At 37.0% G+C, this 27,049-nt stretch overlaps 1 protein-coding gene across 1 annotated transcript; it reads left to right on the top strand.

Annotated features, from left to right (window-relative positions):
- The first annotated feature begins 3,203 nt into the window (after positions 1-3,203).
- LOC136236585 (protein NLRC5-like) lies at positions 3,204-13,446 on the top strand. The gene is made up of 3 exons (XM_066026797.1): positions 3,204-3,318; positions 7,623-7,874; positions 7,949-13,446. Exons 1-3 carry the CDS (start codon positions 3,243-3,245, stop codon positions 13,408-13,410), a joined length of 5,790 nt encoding a protein of 1,929 aa, XP_065882869.1. The 5' UTR covers positions 3,204-3,242; the 3' UTR covers positions 13,411-13,446.
- The last annotated feature ends 13,603 nt before the right edge of the window (positions 13,447-27,049 follow it).

Below are 27,049 nucleotides of genomic sequence, written 5' to 3'. Positions count from 1 at the left end.
TTATTTTATTCAGCATAATGTTATGTCTCAATTTTCAGTTTCACAAAGGTACTCATGTGCTGACAGCAAACACCTTAATGATATCCAAACATTACAGGGGTGTAGCCAGGTTTTTTTGAAGGGGGGTTCCAACAACAGTATTGAGTTACCAGAAGTTGGGGGCAGGTGCAACTCCCAGCCACTGAGAGACTTTCAATATTTTGCGAACCAAAACTCAGCAAATTGCTATATTTTATGCAAAAAGTACATTAATTATAATGCATATAAGTGCCCCTGCATGGAGTACTAGATAAAGCTAGTGGAAACAGACAGCATAACACATACATAGAGACACATTATAGTAATCTGTAAGCGATAGTTATCTGATTGGTATAGGAACCATAAATCCCTTGATACAAATGTCATGACTAACATTATAACTACAAATAATATCCATAGCATGAATTCATTTTGCAATAACACAAGTGATAAATTACTGGAGTTCTAGCTATATCAACACTGCACACCAAAGCTACAGCAGTATAAGGTCATGCTCAGTTTTGCATTGAAAAACTTCATATGGATTGGATATGGATGCATGTTCAATTAATAATTAAAGTATACCTGACTGCTCTATTAGAGTATATCAATCTTTATGAAGAGGGCTCATGTTACCTCTGTAAATCCTTCCCTGAAAGATGAATGCAAGCTTTATCAATTTTTGTGTTGTGCCATTACACTACGTTACTCACTCATTTTGTCCTGTCACGCTAAAATGGTGTGTTATGGTCCTGTTTGCAGAAGTCTAAATTTTACAGGGGTCCTCCTGAACCCCTTGGAACCCCCCCTCCCTCCCTACACCCCTGCATTATATAAACTGGGTTATCACAAATAATTAAGACAGAGATGATCTGCAATAGATACTAACCTACCACCCATATATAGTACCAGTGCCCTAAATGTATGGATAAGAGTATGTCATGCGTTATATGCATTTGTTGAACCATGATGTTTTAGTTCATGCATGCATTGTTGATGGACTTACTATACATGTTATTATGTGACTTTTGTTATAGTAATTCTAGCTATGTGCTTCTACATTATATAAACCTGCTCTCTAACATTTGCTCAGTCTTGCTTACCAAATGTAAAGGCCGGATTTTGGAAAACCTTATATGTTTTGGGCATATTCATAAAACTAGAAAATTTCAGCATTTTAAATTAATTTTTTTGCACATTTGAATATAGTAAATATTAAAACTTTTTGCTGTGAAGTTTCACACCCAAAGCTTCTTTTTACTAGGAGATATAAGATATGCCTGAGTGGAGGATGTGAAACAGATAATTTAATTTATTTGGAGTGGCCTTACCCTGTAGTATGCGTGCTATACTGCAGTACCAATCTGTAACACATTATCTTTCAATGTCCTATTCAATATAACCATGCAGCCATCCTACAATATGTCTGTATTCCATTGTCCGTTGCTCATATAACAAGCATATTATGCCATTTCAATTTTTTCTCAATTTGACCAAAATCATACATATAGCGGCTAACTTCAACAATTGTTTCTTGTTCCCATGCACCTGCATCACTGTTTACTCCATTGTATAATTGCTATTATTAGTCAAGTGTGTATGAAGAAAAGGGTAACATTAAATTGTTTACAGAAACTGAGTCATCAACATGTGTAGATGAAACCTTATAAAATGACCTAGAATCTATAAACTGATGTCATATGACAGGTCAACAGATAGGATAAAAGGACCTTTTTAACAGGAATTCAGTCTGTCTATAGCCAGTGGTAAGAGTGTTGTTTGAATAGTTCTTTGAGTAAAAGGCTTTTGTTGTTGTTGCAGAATAGAGGATAGGACTCAGTACAGCCAGGCTGAAGATACAGTAGCTAGCAGAAGATTGGACTAAATTGACTATTTTTTTGTTACTTCTAATTACTGATATTGCTGTCAATAAAATATCAATATTCTTTGTTTATTGAATAGGTCTTTAGAACAGTGTATGTCATTATAGTGTTGAGAAAACTCATTAGGTGATAGATACTGTTCAAAACAGCAGTAAAATGTCTATAATATATAGGAAGAAACCTGATAGACTGCATGTTGTTGCTGTGATTTGGAGCATTTTCTTTAACTGTGATGGATTAATGCCCACATGAAAGAATTGGTTGAGAAACAATTAGCTAATCTGCCTAAATACAGATATAGCTAAATATGTATGCATATAGCTGTGTATTACTATAATTATAAACATTCTGGATATCATGCAGTTAAGCCATTATTTACTGTTGCAGCTAAGTATAGGTAAACCTACATGTCTCAGTTTCAAACATTACTGGATCTGAAACTGGGATAGCATGTGGCTAGAATCTCCAACAAAGCTTACTTCAAGTTCCTCCATGTTGCTGATAGTTATGCAAGGGTCTACAGAATATTTTTAAAATATGGTTTCCAAATTTGGTAGTGAGTTGGAGGCATGCATGAGGTCTGGGAACAGCCCCCATCAGCTGTTGACAGATTTTAAATATTAAAAATTCTTCAGATTCATGATTCATAGATAGTATTAACAGTGTTTGATATTTTCTTGGTTTCCTTTAAGTCCTGAATGTTATGATTTATGACTGGTAAATTGGTCAGGTATTGATCCAAATGGCTATAGGTCTGCATGCATATTCAATTTCTCCAAATAAAAACTCAAGATTTACCAATTACCATATAGCTATATCAGTATCATTGATTTCTTGTTAGCCTTATATACATCCAAAGATTGTATGATTTGTATTCCGTTATGAATATCCTATTGAAGTAGTTTGACTGCTGTATTAGAGCACACTTGACTGTTCTATTAGGCCAGGGTATCTCCATCAGTAATAATAATGCTTTTCAATGCATAACCTTGTGAAGAATCGTTGTAAGGTTCCTACATTGCACCACTGTCTCCCCCCCCCCCCCCCCCCCCCCCAAATACACCCCTGGTCTATGCTGAATATAAACTTTGCAACTATACATAGCTATTCACGTGAGGCAGTCGTCATTTATCACGTGAAAGGATTAGTGCGCGTTATAGTTTCAAAGGGGGTTTCCTGCAACCTTGGAAAATTCCCTTAATCATTTTGGTTGATGCAAATAATCAGTGGGAGGATAATTTGTGGATTCGCCTCACGCCCACATCCGCTTATTCTTAGCATATAGTTTATTGGTACTCATTATTTTGCAAAACAAGAACCGGGTTCAACACCGCTTGCAACATGGCAGAACCAGACGGCGGAAACTCCAAAGGAGAGTCCCGTGATGCACTGGCTGAGTTTCGCGCTAGTCATAAAAGTGAGTTGCAGTTAAGTAGCTGCAGATTCAAGATATATTTACTTAGATGGCAGTCAGACTAGTACTGTGCGCAGAATAAGCTAGGGATTCCATGCCGGCATAGGGGATTTGCCCATAGCTAAAACTAGTAACTAAATCCCCAAGATAAGGGTCCATGCATGCATGGCGGTGGGGGTGGGGCATGCATGAGATTGATATGTATAGACATAAAACTAATTTTACTTATTATTTATACTGAGCAATCATAAAAAAGGTAAAATTTACCAATCATATGCATTGTACTGATAACTGGTATAAGTTTCAAGATTACCAATTTCGATACTGACGGATACCAATATTATTTAGCGCTGGGTTGCATCTGAACATAAAAGGGACACTACAATAAATGTAAAAACATTATGCCGAACAAAAAAAAGATGGTTGCCAAAACTTTTTGTAGAAAGAAAGAAAAAAAAGACTTGTGAAAACAGTACGATGAAAAAATTTGAGCAAAGAAAAAAATAACAGCTTATATTACTTGTTGGGAATCAAACCCTTTGCCGTTGTAAAACAATAAGCACCTTCAGCTTTATGCTCTACCCACAGTGTTGCAAGATCAAGCATATATAAAAGTCTGAGCAATTATATTACTTAAGTTCATTAAGTGAAATATCTGCAAATAAGTCAACTTTCTTCCGATGCTGATATTGTGTTATTGGTACCAATTCCAATACCGATACTGCCGTGATCTTTATGTGGGTGCACCTCTACTGGTACTTTGTATAGCAGATCCAAGAAAGAAAACTGATGTATATATATATATATATATATGCAACACAGACGGTCCTACTTTAGCCACAGAATTAATTATTTGTAATCAACCCAGCAGCTAATAGCTACTATATGCTATTGAGGAAGGATGATTGTTTTATTGTTGAGTTTCTTATGGTGCATGCGTGGCAATAAGAAGTGAGAGTGTTTGATCACATTGTCATAAATGTGCTTAACTCTTACAAACACTGTATACCGTACTATAGGGATTACAAATTACTGAAAGTGAAATAATTGATGTTTTTTATACACTGTATGAAATTTCAGATTGATAAATTTGGCAAAGCATTATGTATCTAAATGGGCTCACCAACAGAACAAAATGATGTAGCTAGCTATTATAGCTAGACTGCTGATATAGTGTCTAGATCATGCATGAAATCATTATTATACCAAGCAACTTGGCAGGACAATTCAGAGTTTGTCAATTTACCACGCAGCCACTTTTAATTTCAAGGACTTAGTCATTAAGTCTCAGTCCTTGAAATTAGGTTAGGTAACAGACCTGCAGTGCTTGTCACTGTAAAGTGTTAATAATATATACTTTAGGTTTAAGGAAGAAGACCCATCCCTCCTGGAGGAAGACTGAGTGTGGCCCTGACTAGACATTGGGTGACCTCCTGGGATTGGAGGGATTGTTTTCCTTACTTTGGCCCCTTTTCTGTTATACCTTTTCAGTCATTAAGTCAAGTCACCAAGTCAAGTCATTAAGTCTAAGTCCTTGAAATTAGGTTAGGTAATCTTAAGGCTGCAGCACATGTTGCTGTCAGACCTTCAGTGCTGGTCACTGTAAAGTGTTAATAATAATAATAACAATAATAACAACAATAATATTCAGAAAATGTGGTCTGTAAGAGCATCTGTGGCTCCTGTTATCATTGGTTCCCTTGGCTCTATTCCTGAAGGTTTAAAAGATCAACTACAAACATTACAGATTTATCATGCTAACCTCATCCCGAAGATGCAGAAGAGTGTCTTACTGAGTTCCTGTCATATTTTACGTCGGTTTGTGACAGAACATTAAAATCCTAACCTTTTGGCTAAAGTGTGGGATATAACTTATTTTTTACATCTAGTTGTAATTCCAGCATTGCTGTGTGTATATTTAATAGTAATAATAATAACAACAATAATAATAATAATAATATAGTACACAAAAGCTGATTGGTAAGTAAAGTTTGTCACAGTCTTGCCATATGTACGTAGACTCTAGTCTTGTGAACCAAACTTCATTGTGGTCAATAAACTACAAGCCACCTGACTAATTTGGGCTGTCCGAATAATAGAGGTGCGGATAAGGGAGGTTCCATCGTAGCTATATCAATAATGTCTCAGGATATGTGTAGAGCTGAGATCAACTATCAAAGGAATCATCTATGATGGGTTCCTTGCATGATCTCTTTTTATACCCACTACAAAGTTAGATATGGACCCACCTACTATGACCCTAACTGTGACATTGAGTTCACCTGCAAATTAAGTATGCAGTGTTAGGGGTAACGTAGTACTTGTACACTAAAACATGATGTATTTCCAAACATCTTTTACACCCTCACAGGCAAGGTGTCAAAGGCATCATACAAAGCCAATGCAAATGACTATTGCATATATTACAAAGTTTAGATGAAAGCACAAGAAGTGGAGCCTAAAGGTTGCTGTTTACCTATTTGGTGGCTTGTTTATCTTTAATAATGATAATAATAATAATAACTACCACTTGGTTGCTAGCATTTTTACAGCCCAGGTAAGTGACCATGAATGCCCTGTAGTGACTTCCACCTCTGCCAACTAATTACATAGCATTAACTGATAGCTTTTAGTTAGTCACTTTAGCACGTTAGCATGTTATTCTTAGTTACGGACATTTCTGAGATACGGACAGTAGTATGTACCAGACAGCCCAGACAAGAGAGGTTCCACTGTAGTACATAATTATAAATAAGTTATTGATGTACGAAGATACTGCTCCTTGTCCCTCTTAGTGCTCAGCAGAACATAATATTATATAGAAGTATTTTGTTGGCAATTAAACACACCTTAAAGTCTCAAGTGTTAATTTTGCTAACATCTGTAGTGCTTGAAAATGTACACAGTGGGTAGTGGATGCAAGATTTGGTAAGCATTACATTGTCTAAAATGAGAATGACATTTTCTATTATGTATGTGACTAACCTAGCTCTGAATGTCTCCATGAATCGTGAGCACATTAATTGAGTTAGTGGAATGATATCAACACTGGCCTCCCTGTTGTTATACCAGCTTTCATGCATTAATTGTATGGCTTTTATTCACTTATTTATATAGGTTATAGGTAAGTTGTGACTTTATTTGGTTACATAGTTCATTTGGCAGAATTAAGATGATTACCCTATAATGTGATTCTTAAAAAGGCATAATCAGTGAAGCACATTGTATCCATTAATTGCAGTTTTTGTTGTCAGCCTAGAGTACTTTTGTTTTAGTGCTGTTATAGCAAGCCTAGGTTTATGCTTGTTACTAGTGATATAGCATATACTGGTATTCTGTGCAAAGAGTTATGAATATACAATTACAATGTTATGAAATTCAGTTCTGTAAAGATTACAATCAAAAGTGCCTCTACCTTACAGGCTATAAGTTTATTAACAGCCAGTATGAGTATGTACAGCAAGCTAGCTGCAGTGAAAGTATTCACAGTGTTTACAATTTGTGCTTACGTGTGTTTGTATAATTCAGAACATGCTGGGGGTCCTAGGATCTTACACTTTAAAATGTAGGCTTCAAGTTTTCACAGTCAGAGACCCACCTTTCACATAGACCACATTTTAAACTTTATCTCAGTCACCAGTGAAAATTTTGAAACAATCAGTATTTAATCTGCTGTGATACTGACAAACATCAAGTGAAGAGTGGGTAGCAACCTACCTCACTGACCGTGCTTAAGTGCCATATCAATACATGCTTGTGAGGTGAATTCATTAACTGCATCTTTTACATTATTTTCATCGTCTTTAATTCTAGAACTAACATATGGCAGCTGGGGCACAGCATGAAAGTTGTATTGTATGGCTGCATGTATAAAATATAACTCTTGGGAGCACAAAGTCAATTCTTGGGGGGGGGTTGAGAGTGCAACTTCCAGAAGCTGTAGAATATGTACTATTTAAATAGCTTAAAATTGAAAACAGGTAATGATCCAAATATACACTACAAATTTCCCATAATAATTTTCAAACTTTTTTTTTTACCAGGGGCAGTGTCTCAGGTATCCATTTAGTGCTGGTCACTGTAAAGTGTTAATAGTAACAATAATAAATTTAGCCTTTTTTATATCAGATAGTTTAAATATAGCCACACACTGCTTTTAGCATGTCAATGAACATCAAAAATTAATTATGATATATAGCTTAATAAAACGGTCAGTCAACCTTTGTAATATTAACCTCTTGCTATTATGCCATAAACATTTACATATAAATCAGTGACATTTTCATCCAGTTTTATCGACTGTGTAGAAATGGAGAGGGCAAACATGAAAGATATTGAGAATCATGTGGTGGTGAGATGGGCCCCACAGTGGAGACAGTTAGGTAGACAACTCAATATTGAGGAACATCAGATGAACATCATAGAACATGATCATCCTAACAACTGTGAGGAGTGTTGTAGTAAGATGTTGAGTGACTGGCTAGAACAGAACACATATAATGATACAACATGGGAGGTCCTTATTAGGGCTATTGACAAACTACCTGAAGAAATGGCAGGTATGAATTGCACATGCAAACACAGACGCTTTTTTGCTGCACCATTATTTAGTATGTAATGTTTTTACCTACAGGTACTACTGTAAACATGTTGACAATTGCTAATGCTTCAATCAATCATCTTCGTAAGCAATATATCAGCAATAGGTTTTCCTCTACCGAGGACGACTGGCCTCCTTATCAACCCAAACACTATACAACACTAGCACTCATTCACAACAGTGGTAAATCACCCACTAATGCTGCAGTAATTTCTGACACGCAACAAGTGAGAAATTTTCAGCTTGATTTGGTATCACAAACAGTTGAGAATGATGGAAAACATTCCAAAGCAACTAAAAATATATCTGATATCTTTGCATCTATCACAACCACAGATGGATCTACCATAGTGCCTAATATGATTCTTATAGAAGGTGCACCTGGAATAGGTAAAACTGTTCTGGCAAAGGAAATTGCATTTCAGTGGGCTAAAAATCAATTGCTGACCACTAAAAAGCTTTTCTTCTTAATATTTCTGCGTGAATGCAATATGAATAATTTAACATCTACTGAAGGATTTTTACAGTACATTGTGAAAAGTAATGAAATGGTTGGCTGTCTTACAAAGTATCTCCTTCAAACAGAGGGCAAAAATCTTGTAATTGTTCTTGACGGATACGATGAAATGTCTGATGAGGACAGAAGAAAATCTTTCATTGCAGATATAATCTATCGCAGGGTATTTCCAAAATGTTGCTTAGTGATTATGTCTCGGCCTACAGCTTCATCACATCTTCATAACCATGTAGACTGTAGAGTAGAAATAGTTGGCTTTGCTGAAGAAGACAGACTTGATTATATCAAAAAAGCTTTGCAAGGTAAGGATGATCAAGTTGACACTCTTCAACAATTTTTGCAGTCTAATCCTACAATCAATGCACTTTGTTATACTCCTTTGAACATGACCATATTACTTTGTCTTACAGAAGGTGGTACAACAACATTACCAAAAACCCAAACAGAAATGTACAAAGCATTCATTGAAATAACAATTCGACATTTCCTTCGAAAAGCAAATGAAAAAAATGTTGCAGACATCTGCTGCATCTCTGATTTGCCATTTCCACATTGTGAAGTGTTCAAAGAACTAGCACAACTTGCTTTTGATGCCTTGCAAACTGATACAATAGTATTTACTTTAGCTGAAATTAGATCATTCTGTCCTAATCTGACTAAAGAATCAGTCAACTGGAGTGGTCTTGGGTTGCTTAAAGCTACTCAGTACTTTGATATCCAAGCCAATCGTGAAGAGGTAATATTTCAATTTCTTCATTTGTCAATTCAAGAATACATGGCAGCATATCACATCTCTACACTACCACATAAAAAACAAATTGCTTTGCTTAAAAAGACCTTTTGGGACCAACACTACTACAACACTTGGACTATATATGTAGGCATAACTGGTGCTGCTTCCTTTGCATTAAAACATTTTCTATCTGGTAGCACAATACAATTGCTTACTAAAATATCTTCAACTTTTAGCATTTCTAGTAAACTGCTAAATAACAAAATCAAATGTCTGCATTTATTTCATTGTCTTGAGGAAACTAAAAACAAAGACGCTGCAACATTGGTTGGAAGGTTTCTCCAAGATCAAGCAGTTGATCTTAGTAATCAAACATTGCTTCCCAGCGATGTTAACACTCTTGCATATTTTCTTTGTAGGTCTATTACTAAACAGTGGAAGACACTTAACCTGTCAAAGTGTAGTATTGGAATCACAGGCTGTGATTTTCTATGTAAGAGGTTCTTGGATAAAGATAATCGTGATATCATTAGTGTTAAAATGGTTGACTTTTCTTACAACCAATTGACATTTTCCAGTTTGCTTAAATTGTTTGATTTATTCAAATCTTGGCATACATCAGAAGTGATCATTACTGACGATGCTATTCTTAGTCATACTACCCACAACAAGTTGTTTGCTTCGGTTGAAAAGAATTTTATAGAATGTAAGAATCAAAATGTCATAAACCTGCTTGTTGTTGGATCATTTCTTTACATTAATAACTTGGAGGAGAAAAGGGTGCTTAATCTTCTGTCGAGTTTAGCAGAGATGAAAAGTGTGTATCTCATACAATGTAGATGGGACCCAAATGCCACCGAAGTTCAAGAATGGTATGCTGCATTGATCAAACAAAAAATCAATAAACTTCATATAGTTGGCAATCGCACTTCTGGCAGTTTTATTTCAGCACTTGTAAGTGTGTTATCCAGTCAGCATAAGCCTATCAATCTGTTTATTCATGATCCCTTTCTATCTGATGTAATTGCTTATGGCTTGGTGGATTTTTCTTTACCAAGTGAGAGCACTTCTGATGTAAGGCTTGTCTTTAGCAGGGACAAGATCCAAGGAGTTGTCATCACACGTTCACTGAGTAATGAAATATCACCCTTGGAATTACTGAATCTTGGTGCATGTGTTAGGAGTTTTAATCACTTAAGAATGTGCTCATGGAAGGAAAATATGCACATCTGCAGCAACATTGGTAAATTTGCTTTGGACAACTTATTTGAGCACATTGTGTACAATAGAACTTGCAGCTGTCACTTACAAATTACATTAGTTGAAGGTAATACCTTATTTGCCACTAAAACTACAGTGGAAGATATTGCTACAGTGATTACACCTAATCAAAAATTGATGATGTTTTTGTGTGACTGTAACTTACATGTTTCTCAGTTTAAAACAGAAAATATATTTGCCCATTGTGTTTCACTTTATATTGTCAACAGCTGCTTGAGTGAATATACCACAGTCTTGTCTGTCACTGGAGCTTTAATACAAGAATTGTTCATACACGGCATTATTAACATTAGTACAAGTGACTTGGTGAGGTTTATAACAAACTATTCTGACAACGTTTCAGCACTGGTGGTTACAAATGGTATGTTGATTGGACACAATCCTACTGCTAAGCAGATTGCACTAGCATTCCAGTTGGAACCATCAATAACTGCATGGAAGTTACCAAACTGTCAAGTTGCTGCTGATGTATTTTATCAGTTAATGGGTCAGTTGACAGTCATTCCTAATAGTTGGACTGAATTAGATTTTGAAGGATGTAATATTACCGACGCTGAATGCAAAATTGCCCATCACTATCTCACTATTCATGGTGCATATTCAACAGTGAAGACATTAAACATATCATCTAATCGGTTAACGATTGCAGTGATACCTACGCTTGTAAGCATCATTTTAATTTGGAAGGTTCAAAAGTGTTTTCTTGATGGAATTGACAAAACTTTCTATATCAACTTCATTAAAGGACTTCAAAAGGCTTTGTGCTTAACTAATAGGCCAGATAAAATTTCTCTTTCAGTTATTAGCTATAGTTATGCAAGCTGCTTCATGTACAATGTAAACTGGAATGAAATGCCAATACTCAGCAGCCATGTTAGAGATGTGTACATAGTCAGTTGTCATATTCCATCTGTAGAGCAGAAGAAGGTGAAGTTTTGGCTGAAAAGAACCAATTTATTGAAAGTATGTGTGACTAGAAGTACCCTGTGCAAATCATTTTTAATTGTACTTTTTAAAAAATACAGAAGCTCCAATGTAGAAGTAACAATTTGTGATACCAATGTCTCTGATGGAGCTGATACAATTTATGATTTAATAGCAAATAAATACATTCTTCATCTTGCAAGTATGAACTTTTTGATGTTAACAGACAACAACATCTGTGGCTTCAACTTGACACACTATCAGTTACATTTGCTATTACATGCTACAAAACAAAATGCTTATAGTGTGGTTCACTGCCTTGTGCAGATAGTGCAACGATTAAACTCTGTAAACCAAACTGAATTGTTTGTCATTCACAATGGACACTTAAAGACGATTCATTTTGTTGGGAAAGAATTTCATGTGTACCACACTTCACATAGTATAGTAGATGCCATGTGTAATAATGTTACAACTTTAACAAGATTTGGGATCGATAACTATTGTATTAGTGATGCAACTGCAAGTGGTGTAGCAGCTATTCTGTCTTGCAGCAGGAATATAAGAGAGGTATTCTTAAATAACAATAAGCTCAAAGCTAGTGGTTCTGCAATAATCTGTAGGGCATTGAAAAAGATTACCTCACTAACCAAGCTTTATTTCAGCAGAAACACTATTAATGATGAAGCAGCGCATGATATGGCTACTGTACTGTCTCAAAACACCCAAATTGAAGAACTGGATCTCAGCAACAACAAGATGAATATACCTAGCACTGCACAGATCATAACCAGTTTAACTACTAAACATGTGAATTTAAAAGTACTAAAAATGGCTAATAGCAAGGTTAACAGTGTAGCAGCAAGATTAATGGGAGATATAATTGGAAATAATTACCAGCTGCAACAGCTTGACCTGAGTGGAAATCATCTTCAAGCATTTGATTGTGCAGCAATCTTCAGAGCACTACTAAACATTTCAGCATTAAACAAGCTTTTTCTGAGTGACAATTACATTACTGATTTAGAAGCAGATGTCTTAGCAATGGTTTTGTCTAGAAATACTCAAATACAGGAACTTGACATTAGCAATAATAAACTTACAACAACAGGTGCAACAAAAATTGCAAAAGCAATGAAAGTTTTCTTAAATTTGAAAATATTAAAAATGGCTTGCAGTAGCATTAACTTAATAGCAGCAAAACTCATAGCAAGTGTTCTTTGGTACAGCAAATTGCAAGAACTTGATTTGGGTGGAAACGATCTTCAAAGTACAGGTTGTGAAACAGTTTGCAAGGCATTGCAAAATATTTCAACAATAAACAAGTTGAATCTCAGTAACAATGGAATTACTGATGAAGCAGCAGATGACATAGCAACGGTTTTATTAAATAACGGACAATTAAATGACATTGATGTGAAAGGAAACTATTTCCAAGCTAACAGTGTTGCTAAATTTGCGAAAGCCTTAAGAAGTACTTCGGTGTTAAATAAATTATATATGGGAAACAATAACATCAGTAATGAAGCAGTAGATGATATAGCAGATATTCTATCACATAATACTCAAATGCAAGAACTTGAGCTACAAATGGGCAGCCTTTCACCAGTTAATTGCATGAAATTATCAAATTCACTGCACCATTCTTCAACATTACAAAAACTCATTATAATAAACAGTAATATTACTAGTGAATCAGCAGGCAGTATAGCAGCTGTTTTGTCTCGTAACACTCAACTGCAAGAGTTGAACCTGGACGGAAATTTTCTACAATTAGAAGGTACCAGAAAAGTTCTACAAGGTTTGAAGAACACCACAACCTTGGTTAGGTTAAGTCTACGGAACAACCACTGTACATCAAAGGCAACTGATGACATCACACATGTTGTATCTCAAAACACTAGACTACAAGAGCTTATGCTAAAAGGAAATGATCTTGAAGTGCAAGATGCTCTGTATATTGCAAAAGCATTTTGGAAAATTTCATCATCATCGAATACAGATTTAGAGAATATAATAGGAATCAGTGAAATGTTGTAATAGATTTTTGATTGAGCTAGTATTTGCAATACTAGACACACCCATACATATAACTACATGCACAGTCTGTCACACATAAAAAATTGTATGCACACACACACACACACACACACACACACACACACATACTCACACACGCACACAATTTTAGGTTTATTGAATGTAGTTTACTATATGTATGAAACTAATGCACATACTGTACCTTCTTGTATCTGCACAGTTTGGTGATATATAATAGATAATGTTTATTTTCTTGCAAGACTATTGAACAACACCCATTGGCAAAGAACATATTGTATTGGTATGTGTTGGCATGCACTTGTCACACTCAAAAAGAACCATGATAGCTATATGTGAACACATGTTATAAAAAAATTATAATTTTGGTGACACAATGGATACGAGTCATGCAATTAAGCATCAAATTCCAGAAAAAAATTTTACCCATCCCTGCGACAGCAACAACAATACCTGTAATGTAACTGGAATGCAGCCAGCAAATGTCTCACCTCTATATAGTATATAGATAATATATTGTCAGTACATTTCCCTTTTTCTTATTCCATATATTCAATACCAATTATCAGTTATCACCAAACAATAGAGTTGCAATCAACATTTCTTCAGACCATCAATCATCACAGGCATTACTTTGATTAATAGTTAACTCATGATGATGTGCTTGGACAGGTATTTAATGCTTCCCTGCAAAAATCAACTGTGCTGGCTGTGCTAGCTTAGCTCTATGTGAGCATTAGTTTCTCAGTAAATTCTCACCAAGTAAGAGTCGGTTATAGAAACCTGGTGATGAATAGCAGCAAACAACATTAATTATCTCCTTCTATAGTCAAGTAAAAATGAAACCATAGTTGGAGTTATTATATTGGACTAAGTATAATTATATGCAAGTGAGGCCACAGGTAAGGTGTCGGCTGAAATGTGCACCGGGTATTTACTGTTGAGCATGACACGTTGAAACCCTACAGCTTTTGTAAAGTGGCATGGTACTTAGGCACATATTCCAGAGGTTTACAATTTGAAATTCATTATATAGATGACACAGTTTATAAAGATCTCCCTCCCTCCTCTCACATAAGAGCTTGGCAGTTGCAGGACTCTTGTCTGAAAACATCACATTGCAGATGCATTTGGTGTATATTACACTGTATATCACAATAACAGTGATAGATCCAGAGGGGGAATGCAGGGGCGGATCCAGGGGGGGGGGGGGGGGGGCTTTGGGGGCTGAAGCCCCCCCCCCCTTCATATTTAGGCTTTACTTGATCAATATGCTGAGTATTATAATGGAAGTTTGTCTTAGCATAATTATATGATCACTAATAATACAAATACTAAACCACCTTATAAACATCTTTCCAAGGTATTATCAGTGGATTTATGCTAAAGTTTATGCAACAAGGACCCGGATCAGCATTTGAGGTGTACAAGATCGAGATACTCTAATAGAGCAGTCAGCTAACTACTCTAATAGAACATTCACTGGAAACATGTAGTTGGTTCTGTTATGGAATTTTTCCAAATCTACCTGCACCTATACATACAATGAAGTGCATTGGTCTGTTTAAAGGGCTTCATTCATCAACTTGTGTAGTTAATATGTATGGCAATACTTAATTCAGGTACACAATTTCCATTGAAAGTGCTCTCAGATTCAATCTTGTATTGTTCAAATTTCAAAATTTTCCACTTTCAACATTATTATTCTAACATGCACCTATTCAGTGTTGTGCAATTGTGAGAGGGATGCATCATGTATTTGGTTGTCTGTATCTACCCAAACTTTTCCATTAGCAAAATGCTTCAGAGAGCCATACCTATAATCTAAAGGCAGTATATAAAATATCTACGGGCAGAAAATATTATGAATTTTATGTGGAAATGTCTCCAAATTGCAGTATTTTAGCATCTATTTTTCAAAATTTTCCTGGGGGGGCATGCCCCCAGACCCCCCTAGTTCCAGCATGCAAAGCATGCTGGGAAGTGTACTTCACACACCTCTACCCAAGAGATTAGTACCTTGAGTTAGCCCCCCCCCCCTTTTATAAATCCTAGATCCGCCCCTGGAATGTGCCCCTTCTGCCCCATCCCCAAAATTGAAGATTGTATACAGAAGATTAAGATACTCTAATAGAGCAGAAATACTCTGATAGAACAGTCACTGCATGTAACACTACTAAGAATCCTATGAAAACTTGCATTTGCAGCACCAACCCATTGGCACACTAAAGCTATGTAGCTTGCTAGCATTTGTTTTGCAAATTAAATTCACTTGGTCCTTTGTATGTCATTCTTATGACAATTTTTGTATGTCATTCTTACGACAATTTAATTTAGGCTAATGGCTGAACTCATGACTGTACCTGTGTAAGCTTTGGGGGCTGTGCCCCCAAGACCCCCTGCTTTATATCCAGGTCATGGTGCACCCCTATGTCAAACACTGGATCCGCCCCTGCATAACATACATATCATATACACATCCATATTTGTGCCAGATTCCTTGGGTGAAAGGTAATCATTAAATGATTTCCTTTCTGTGGCCTTGAATGTCAATTAGACTGGGAGAGACTGATATTCATGATAGCCCTGCCCCAAATATCTTGCTCACCCAGGTGTCTGTCACAAAAACTCTGGTCCTAATATTTTGGCCTACAATCTAAAAAATAAGTTTGTTCAACAGCTTTCGAGGCCTTGTACACTTACCAAACCCTATACATACAGCTATAGCATGTGAGGTTTACAATATCTGATTCAGTAAGAGCAGCAGTCAATTGAATGTTTGAGCAACTGGTGTAGTAACAGTAAGGTCAGTGGGCAACATTAAATAATTAATTTAAAATTTTTAAGGAAAATGATTTGCAATGACTACATGTGTATAATTGAAGTGCTATACTATTATAAATATTTAGTAGGGTAGATATACCAAATAGCAAGAGTAGATATAAAAATAGCAAGAGCAGATATAACAAATAGCAAAATCCAATTTCAAGAATATAGAACTTAACAATCCAGTGTAAGCTTGAAGGCACAAATTGTAAGCAGTATAGTCCTGTGCTACATATTATATTTGGTTAGCAAATAGTTCAACAAGAACAATGTCACAAATTTCTAATTTTGTGGACAAACTTCCTTATTACTGGATGTGTTTTACATGTCATTTTTGTTACTCCAACAAGGAAGAATGGGTTGAGAGGTTAGAATAGTAATCAACCAATCAATCAATCAATCAATCAATCAATCAATCAATTGATTGATCTACTGGAGTGAACTAGTATAGAGACTGCACAAAAAAGCTTTCTATAATATGCCCCATCTGTGGCTAAAAGAACTATTTTTTTTATATTGTCAGTATTGTCCAAACAGTTAAAGTGAAGAGAGAGCTTGTGTAGCAAAATGCCAGCAAAGGGGAACATACTCCTCCAGGATTTTTTTTTGAAAAATGACTGATCTGGAAACATTTGAGAAAAATGATTGGAAGTACGTAATTTCAAGAAATAGTTTGCTGAAGGAGATGAAATTTTTACAAAAGTAATATGTATAAATGGAAACTGTTTTAGCAGCCACCTGCATAGAAAGGTCACCTCTCTATAGGGGGCAATTATAAATACCCCAGATGACACATCTATACACTACAATCTGCCTGTCAAAAGTAGTTTTGGCTCGAAGGTGACTGGCTTAGATAGGTTCCACTGGTTACAAGCCACAGTTGGGTTTGAGAACAATTTTTAGAATAAACATTATTTTATTAGATTTCAAGTCAAATTTAATTTTAATAGTGGATTGTAAAAATGGGAAAAGTTTAAAAAGTAACTATATATGGCTGCAGGTTCGAGGCTACCTATGGATTTTTTCTGCTTTCTGCAACTTTTCAAACACACCTTATGTAGCTAATGTCTTTGAGCAGGCTGTAGGACCAGGTGTCCTACAGATCTTCAGCACTTGTGCTGTAAAGCATTAATAAATAAATAAAAATAAATATAGGTTGGATAGTAAGGCAATTTTTAATCAAATAGTGGACCACAAAAAACCATCCCTGTAGTTGAAGAGTTTTCAGCAGTAATTGTAAACAAGCTCAGTATATAACAGTGACACTCCATTTTTCAGCTGATGCACTAAATGAGTTTCGATATCAAGCAACTAATTAAAACCATCGTAAATGTGTTTGAGTTGCAGTTTTGTAGTGATTATTGCATTTTTAGGTTTTCAGTTGATTCAGCAATTGGAACAATTTCACTGACTCAAACAATAATTGGACAGGGCTACTTTACATTGAAATAAAATTCCTTCTCCTGAAATTTATAATGATATGTACCACTCTGCGTGGGCAGTTCAAAGGCACCGCCAGTGCCATAATTTGTATATTGCACTGCTGCAGACCACAGCGAGTGCATTATAACCAAGAGTAAATAATGGAAGAGAGAGTATCCAACTGCCATATACTGCATCAAAAATGAGCATGTCAAGTAGAGAAGCCATCCTGTAGTGCTTTCAAAGGCAGTGTTGAATGAAGTAATAAACACCTGCTAGCTCAGACTGTTTGAAGTGTCCAGGCATGATTTGAAGTCAAACAGTCTGAGCTAGAAGGTGTTTATTACTTCATTCAACACTGCCTTTGAAAGCACTACAGGATGGCTTCTCTACTTGACGTGCTCATTTTTGATGCAGTATATGGCAGTTGGATACTCTCTCTTCCATTATTTACTCTTGTTATAACTTATAACGCACTGGTTGCGGTTTTGTAGACCTCAACGAGTGCATTATAAGTTATAATGCACCGACCGCAGTGCAATATACAGATATTGCACTGGCTGCGGTTTTGTGCAGCATAGCACAAGTGTCGGTGGCGAAGACCACTACGACACCTCACCTAATAGGTGGAAAGACACTACACAGATCACTCGAATTCTTTTATAGCCTGACATGTAAAGGTCGATTGTGGGCCATAACGTCACCAATACGTATAATGTTTACAAGCAGCCAATGGCGATCGAAAAAGCCAACGCGGGTGGCCACAACTCTGGTCTACATATATATATAAACGTACTTATACACCTTACTAGTCTGGTGCCATCTTAGCCCAGATTAAACTGTAGTCCACTTCGACAATGACTCAATAAAACAAATATATTCTAAATAATACTAACCTTTACGTTCGATTGTGGTAACCAGTTTTTTCATGCCTCCAGATTCGAGTTTAGCCAGTGTGAATAGTAAGAATTAGACTAGTATCGTTTAGTAGTTAGGTTTTGTTTACTTAAACCGTCTATTTAGCTGTTTTTTTCGCTCGAGAGAATCACTATGGCGATTAGTCTGGTGCTTAGTCTATATGGCACGCTGGCATGCTGAGCATTACATGATAGAGTGGAACAGCGAATGCAGGTTAGTGATCAAGACACACGGTAGTGTGTCGTGCGGCCCAAGAAGCCGGCGCGCCACACCGTGAGTATATTGACAGGAAGAACGAAAACGTCATTTTCACACCTTTGTATCTCGGTGATCACTTATCTGATTGGAACCAAATTTGCTACACAGTTGCCCGCCAGCCAAGGGAGTCTACATTCCAAATTTGAAGGAAATCGCTCCAGCCATTTCCGAGATACGAGCTGCCAAAGTTTCGTTTTTTTTTCTTCGTTTTTTTTTCTTCTTCTTCTTCGTCTTTTCGCACACTTGCAAAAATTGCTGTAACTCGCAAACGCGTACTACGATCGCCTTGAAATTTGGCACACAGAAAGGGAGTCCAAAGGCGAATCCTAGCATCAACTTTGGTACAAATCCGATGAATGGTTCAGGAGTTATGACCGATTATTCGCGTAAAACAAGATCGATTTGTTGTCACGCCTACAGGGTAAACCGCTTCATGGAATGAGTTGAAAATTGCTATGTAGATGGAGTAACCATCGTAGGAGTGCCTTTTGGTGGTTTGAAAGGAATCGAGATAAAGACCATGGAGATATGACACAAAACCCAACCTGTGTCACAATTACGCGATCGATTTTTTATAAATATAAAAGTATTAGTTTTCACGCCTACTAGGCAAACCGCTTAGAGCAATGAGCTGAAAATCGGTGTATAGCTGGAATAATCTTCATTGAAAGTCCTTGCAGTAGTACAGAAGAATCGGATTACAAACCACTGAGTTATGATTCGAAAGCCAACTCCGTGTAGCAAATGCGAGATCGAGATACTCTAATAGAACAGTCACCCTAATAGAGCATTCGGCTAATTTATTTATTCCATTATAGAATTTTATTACATCACAAGTTATTCTGTAGGGAGTTCAGCTGCAAACAGTTAATCTTATAGACAGTTCAGCAAGAAGACAGTCACCATGTGGAGAGTTAAGCAAATATATCACTATAGAGATTCAGAACATTACAAGTCACACTGAAGAAAGTTCAGCTATAAACAAGTCATGCACTGTGTAGAGAATTCAGCTACAATTAAGTCACTCTCTAGAGAATTCAGTTACACATAATTCAGCTACACACAAGTCACTGTGGAGAGAGTACAGCTACAAACAAATTACCCTTTAGAGTGATCAGCTACAAACAAAAAACACTTTGCAGGGTGTTCAGCTGCAACAAATCAACCTTTAGAGCGATCAGCAATGAACAAATCAACACAAATCTACCTGTAGAGAGATAAGCTAGAAACAAATCACCCTGTAGAGAGTTCAGCTACAAAAAATCACCCTGTAGAGAGAAACTAGACACAATGTAAGGAGTTCAGCTACAAGCAATCACCCTGTAGAGAGTTCAGCTAAAACAAATCAACCTGCAGAGAGATCAGCTACAGACAAATCACCTTATAGAGAGTTTAGCTACAAACAGATTACATGTAGAGAGATCGGCTACAAACAAATCAACCTGCAGAGAGATCAGCTACAGACAAATCACCTTATAGAGAGTTTAGCTACAAACAGATTACATGTAGAGAGATCGGCTACAAACAAATCAACATGCAGAGAGATCAGCTACACACAAATCAACTTGTAGAGAGATCAGCTAAAACAAATCAACCTGCAGAGAGATCAGCTACAAACAAATCACCTTATAGATAGTTCAGCTACAAACAAATTACCTTGTAGAGAGATCGGCTACAAACAAATCAACCTGCAGAGTGATCAGCTACACACAATTCAACTTGTAGAGAGATCAGCTACAAACAAATCACCCTGTAGAGAGATCAGCTAGAAACTACACACAATTTAAGGAGTTCAGCTACAAGCAAATCACCCTGTAGAGAGTTCAGCTACAAACAAACCAACCTGTAGAGCGATCAGCTAGAAACAAATTACCCTGAAGAGAGGTCAGCTACAAGAAATCACCCTGTAGAGATATCAGCTAGAAACAAATCACCCTGAAGAGAGGTCAGCTACAAAAAATCACCTTGTAGAGAAATCAACTACAAACAAAACACTTTGCAGAGAGTTCAGCTACAAACAAATCAACCTTTAGAGCGATCAGCAACAAACAAATCAACCTGTAGAGAGATAAGCTAGAAACAAATCACTCTGTAGAGAGTTCAGCTAAAACAAATCCATCTGCAGAGAGATCAGCTATGTACAAATCACCCTGTAGAGAGATCAGCTAGAAACTACACACAATTTAAGGAGTTCAGCTACAAGCAAATCACCCTGTAGAGAGATCAGCTAGAAACTACACACAATTTAAGGAGTTCAGCTACAAGCAAATCACCCTGTAGAGAGTTCAGCTACAAACAAACCAACCTGTAGAGCGATCAGCTAGAAACAAATTACCCTGAAGAGAGGTCAGCTACAAAAAATCACCCTGTAGAGATATCAGCTAGAAACAAATCACCCTGAAGAGAGGTCAGCTACAAAAAATCACCTTGTAGAGAAATCAACTACAAACAAAACACTTTGCAGAGAGTTCAGCTACAAACAAATCAACCTTTAGAGCGATCAGCAACAAACAAATCAACCTGTAGAGAGATAAGCTAGAAACAAATCACTCTGTAGAGAGTTCAGCTAAAACAAATCCATCTGCAGAGAGATCAGCTATGTACAAATCACCCTGTAGAGAGATCAGCTAGAAACTACACACAATTTAAGGAGTTCAGCTACAAGCAAATCACCCTGTAGAGAGATCAGCTAGAAACTACACACAATTTAAGGAGTTCAGCTACAAGCAAATCACCCTGTAGAGAGTTCAGCTACAAACAAACCAACCTGTAGAGCGATCAGCTAGAAACAAATTACCCTGAAGAGAGGTCAGCTACAAAAAATCACCCTGTAGAGATATCAGCTAGAAACAAATCACCCTGAAGAGAGGTCAGCTACAAAAAATCACCTTGTAGAGAAATCAACTACAAACAAAACACTTTGCAGAGAGTTCAGCTACAAACAAATCAACCTTTAGAGCGATCAGCAACAAACAAATCAACCTGTAGAGAGATAAGCTAGAAACAAATCACTCTGTAGAGAGTTCAGCTAAAACAAATCCATCTGCAGAGAGATCAGCTATGTACAAATCACCTTATAGATAGTTCAGCTAGAAACAAATTACCTTGTAGAGAGATCGGCTACAAACAAATCACCCTGCAGAGAGAACAGCTACAAACTAGACACAAAGTATGGAGTTCAGCTACAAGCAAATTACCCTGTAGAGATTTCATCTACAAACAAATCAACCTGTAGAGCAATCAGCTAGAAACAAATCACCCTGAAGAGAGGTCAGCTACAAAAAATTACCCTGTAGAGAGATCAGCTAGAAACAAATCACCCTGAAGAGAGGTCAGCTACAAAAAAATCACCCTGTAGAGAGATCGGCTACAAACAAATCAACCTGCAGAGAGATCAGCTACACACAAATCAACTTGTAGAGAGTTCAGCTACAAACAAATTACCCTGTAGAGAGATCGGCTACAAACAAATCAGCCTGTAGAGAGTTCAGCTAAAACAAATCAACCTGCAGAGAGATCAACTACAAACAAATCACCTTATAGAGAGTTCAGCTACAAACAAATTACCCTATAGAGAGATCGGCTACAAACAAATCAACCTGCAGAGAGATCAGCTACACACAAATCAACTTGTAGAGAGATCAGCTACAAACAAATCACCCTGTAGAGGGATCAGCTAGAAACTACACACAATGTAAGGAGTTCAGCTACAAATAAATCAACCTGCAGAGAGATCAGCTACAAACAAATCACCTTTTAGACAGTTCAGCTACAAACAAATTACCTTGTAGAGAGATTGGCTACAAACAAATCAACCTGCAGAGAGATCAGCTACACACTTGTAGAGAGATCAGCTACAAACAAATCACCCTGTAGAGAGATCAGCTAGAAACTAGACACAATGTAAGGAGTTCAGCTACAAGCAAATCACCCTGTAGAGAGTTCAGCTACAAAAAATCACCTTGTAGAGAGATCAACTACAAACAAATCAACCTTTAGAGCGATCAGAAACAAACAAATCAACCTGTAGAGAGATCAACTAGAAACAAATCAACCTGCAGAGTTATCAGCTACAAACAAATCAGCTTGTAGAGAGATCAGTTACACACAAATCAACCTGTACAGAGATAAGCTAAAAACAAATCAGAGTTCAGCTAAAACAAATCAATCTGCAGAGAGATTAGCTACATACAAATCATCTTATAGATAGTTCAGCTACAAACAAATTACCTTGTAGAGAGATCGGCTACAAACAAATCACCCTGCAGAGAGATCAGCTACACACAAATCAACTTGTATAGAGATCAGCTACAAACAAATCACCCTGTAGAGAGATCAGCTAGAAACTACACACAATGTAAGGAGTTCAGCTACAAACAAATCACCCTGTAGAGAGATCAGCTACAAACTAGACACAAAGTAAGGAGTTCAGCTACAAGCAAGTTACCCTGTAGAGAGTTCATCTACAAGCAAATCAACCTACAGAGCAATCAGCTAGAAACAAATCACCCTGAAGAGAGGTCAGCTACAAAAAAATCACCCTGTAGAGAGATCAGCTAGAAACAAATCACACTGAAGAGAGGTCAGCTACAAAAAAATCACTCTGTAGAGAGATCAGCTAGAAACAAATCACCCTGAAGAGAGGTCAGCTACAAACAAAACACTTTGCAGAGAATTCAACTACAAACAAATCAGCTTGTAGAGAGATCAGTTACACACAAATCAACCTGTCGAGAGATAAGCTAGAAACAAATCACCCTGTAGAGAGTTCAGCTACAAGCAAAACACCCTGTAGAGAGTTCAGCAACAAAGAAACCACCATGTAGAGAGTTCAACTGCAAACAAATCACCTTATAGAGAGTTCAGCTACAAACAAAATCACCCTGTAGAGAGATCAGCTAGAAACTAGACACAATGTAAGGAGTTCAGCTACAAGCAAAACACCCTTTAGTGAGTTCAGCTACAAACAAATCAACCTGCAGTGAGATCACCTACAAAAAGCACCTTGTACAGAGTTCAGCTACAAACAAATTACCCTGTAGAGAGATCGGCTACAAACAAATCAACCTGTAGAAAGATCAGCTACACACAAATCAACTTGTAGAGAGATCAGCTACAAACAAATCACCCTGTAGAGAGATCAGCTAGAAACTAGACACAATGTAAGGAGTTCAGCTACAAGTAAATCACCCTGTAGAGAGTTCAGCTAAAACAAATCAACCTGCAAAGAGATCAGCTACAAATAAATCACTTTATAGACAGTTCAGCTACAAACAAATTACCTTGTAGAGAGATCGGCTGCAAATTAATCAACCTGCAAAGAGATCAGCTACACACAAATCAACTTGTAGAGAGATCAGCTACAAACAAATCACCCTGTAGAGAGATCAGCTAGAAATTAGATACAATGCAAGGAGTTCAGCTACAAGCAAAATCACCCTTTAGTGAGTTCAGCTACAAACAAATCAACCTGCAGTGAGATCACCCACAAAAACGCACTTGTACAGAGTTCAGTTACAAACAAATTACCCTGTAGAGAGATCAGGTAGAAGAATTCACCTTGTAGAGAGTTCAGCAACTAGGGACCCGCCGATTATGCTCATAATTTTACCTATTATGCTATGCTGCACTGCTCAAAAATTTACCTATTATGCTTAAATTTATGCTCAATACTTACCCATTATGCTCAAATTATGCCCAATTATTTATGCCTCAGTTCACATGCTCTGCTAATAATTTCCAATCTATGGATAAATAATAAGTGGCTGAAGCACAAACTTACTTGTCAAAATGCATATCACAGAAAAGATCGATATACTCTAATAGAACAGTCAGCTATGTGATTGTTCTATTAGAGTTACTGACTGTTCTATTAGAGTATATCGATCTTTCTGTGATAGCTATTTTGATAAGCAAGAATTCATACTATTACACAAATATTCTACCTATTATGCTAGCATTATGCTCAATGCTTTCAGACACATATTATGCTCATAATTATGCCAGCATAATCGGCGGGTCCCTATCAGCAACAAAGAAACCACCATGTAGAGAGTTCAGCTGCAAACAAATCACCCAGTAGAAAGATCAGCTATAGAAGAAGTTACCTTGTAGAGAGATCAGTTACAAAGAAACCATCATATAGAGAGTTCAGCTACAAAGAAATTACCCCGTAGAGAGTTCAGCTAGAAGAAGTCACCTTGTAAAGAGTTCAGCTACAAAGAAACCATCATGTACAGAGTTCAGCTACAAAGAAACCACCTGTACACAATTCAACTACAAACAAATCACCCTGTATAGAGATCAGCTAGAAGAAGTTACCTTGTAGATAGTTCAGCTACAACAATTCACCCTGTAGAGAGAGCATCTAGAAGAAGTCACCTTGTAGAGTGTTCAGTTACAAAGAAATTATCATGTAGAGAGTTCAGCTGCAAACAAATCACTCTGTAGAGAATTCAGCTACAATGAAACCGCCATGTAGAGAGTTCAGCCTCATACAAACCACCTTGTAGAGAATTCAACTACAACAAATCACCCTGTAGAGAAGAAGTTACCTTGTAGAGAGTTCAGCTACAAAGAAACCATCATGTAGGAAGTTCAGCTACAAAGAAACCACCATGTAGAGAGTTTAGCTGCAAACAAATCACCTGTAGAGAGTTCAGCTAGAAACAAATCACCCCGTAGAGAGATCAGCTGGACAAAGTCACCTTGTAGAGAGTTCAGCTACAAAGAAACCATCATGTAGACAGTTCAGCTGCAAACAAATCACCCTGCAGAGAGTTCAGCTACAAAAAAAATCACCCTGTAGAGAGTTCAGCTAGACGAAGTCACCTTATAGAGAGTTCAGCTACAAAGAAACCATCATGTGGAGAGTTCGGCTACAAAGACACCACCATGTAGAGAGTTTAGCTGCAAACAAATCACCTGTAGAGAGTTCAGCTAGAAACAAAACACCCTGTAGAGAGACCAGCTAGAAGAGGTTACCTTGTAGAGAGTTCAGCTACAAAGAAACCATCCTGTATATAGTTCAGCTACATTTCAAGTCACCCAGTAGAGAGATCAGCTGCAAAAAAATATCCTGTGGGGCATAATGGGCATGTAATAAATATATGTATATAATTTGTATAATTACTAATAAAATCAAAAATAATTGAAGTACAAAATTCTTCTTTAAGTTCTTTTCTTCTTCCTGTAGTAACGAAAAAAAACACATGGGTTAAAAAGCCCCAAAGCCAGCCATAGGCCGGCTTTGCAGTATACAAATACAAAAAGAAGTGATATCTAATCAAAAACAGCCAAGCTGTAAAAAAAGGTGCGGCCCCCAAAAAGGCCATGGTGAAAAAAGATGTGAAATCCAAGGTGGCGGCCAAGAAATGGCTGTGATGGTAGGTTAATGGTTACATTTTAATAACAACAATTCAGGTGAATTTGGTGCCAAGACCAAGCGGCACAAAATTCACCTGAATTGTCGTTATTAAAATGTAACCATTAACCTACCATCACAGCCATTTCTTGGCCGCCACCTTGGATTTCACATCTTTTTTCACCATGGCCTTTTTGGGGGCCGCACCTTTTTTTACAGCTTGGCTGTTTTTGATTAGATATAATTATCCCATAGCGTACTAGCTTTCAATATCTCAGGTGGCTGCAGTACTGCAGGGGGAACGTCATCGCAACGTCAGGCTTGGTTACCCACAATCGATGTTAGAAACCTGGCCTTTATAAGTGTTACAGCTGTCTTGTGAGACTCTCCCCACCTATTAGGTGAATGGTACATAACAGTTATACAACGTGCACTCGTGCTCTGCCTGTATAAACGCACTTGCCTTCGGGCCTGATGGCCCTCAGGCTCGTGCGTTTATATCAGGCAGAGCACTCGTGGCCGTTGTATAACTATATAATAAACACTTTATACCGTACAAAAGATCCACTGACTGTCCTTAAAAGCCTTGAGCATTGTACATAATAATTTATAAGGAAAGACACTCACTCTTACAGGAGTATATTACAATGACTTAGCACTGTATGTGATGATTTTCGAATTTTTATAATTGTCTGAGAATTGATCACTATTTCATAAATGTACTTGGCTGGGGCTTAAAATACAGTATAAAAGTACTGTTTAAACTACACCTTATTAAGACCACAAACAACTTAAAATAAAATACCATTGCTTAAGAGATGCAGCGTCACTATG

Source organism: Dysidea avara, chromosome 10 (genome assembly GCF_963678975.1).
Source record: "Dysidea avara chromosome 10, odDysAvar1.4, whole genome shotgun sequence".
NCBI classification, from domain to species: domain Eukaryota; kingdom Metazoa; phylum Porifera; class Demospongiae; order Dictyoceratida; family Dysideidae; genus Dysidea; species Dysidea avara.
This window is presented reverse-complemented; position numbering and strand designations above follow the sequence as displayed.

What these genes read in the sequence shown, in the direction of transcription:
- LOC136236585 (XM_066026797.1), top strand. Translation starts at nt 3,243, where the DNA reads ATGGCAGAACCAGACGGCGGAAACTCCAAAGGAGAGTCCCGTGATGCA. An exon ending in GTTTCGCGCTAGTCATAAAA is followed by an intron (nt 3,319 to 7,622) that starts GTGAGTTGCAGT and finishes TCGACTGTGTAG; the next exon opens with AAATGGAGAGGGCAAACATG. An exon ending in ACTACCTGAAGAAATGGCAG is followed by an intron (nt 7,875 to 7,948) that starts GTATGAATTGCA and finishes TTTTACCTACAG; the next exon opens with GTACTACTGTAAACATGTTG.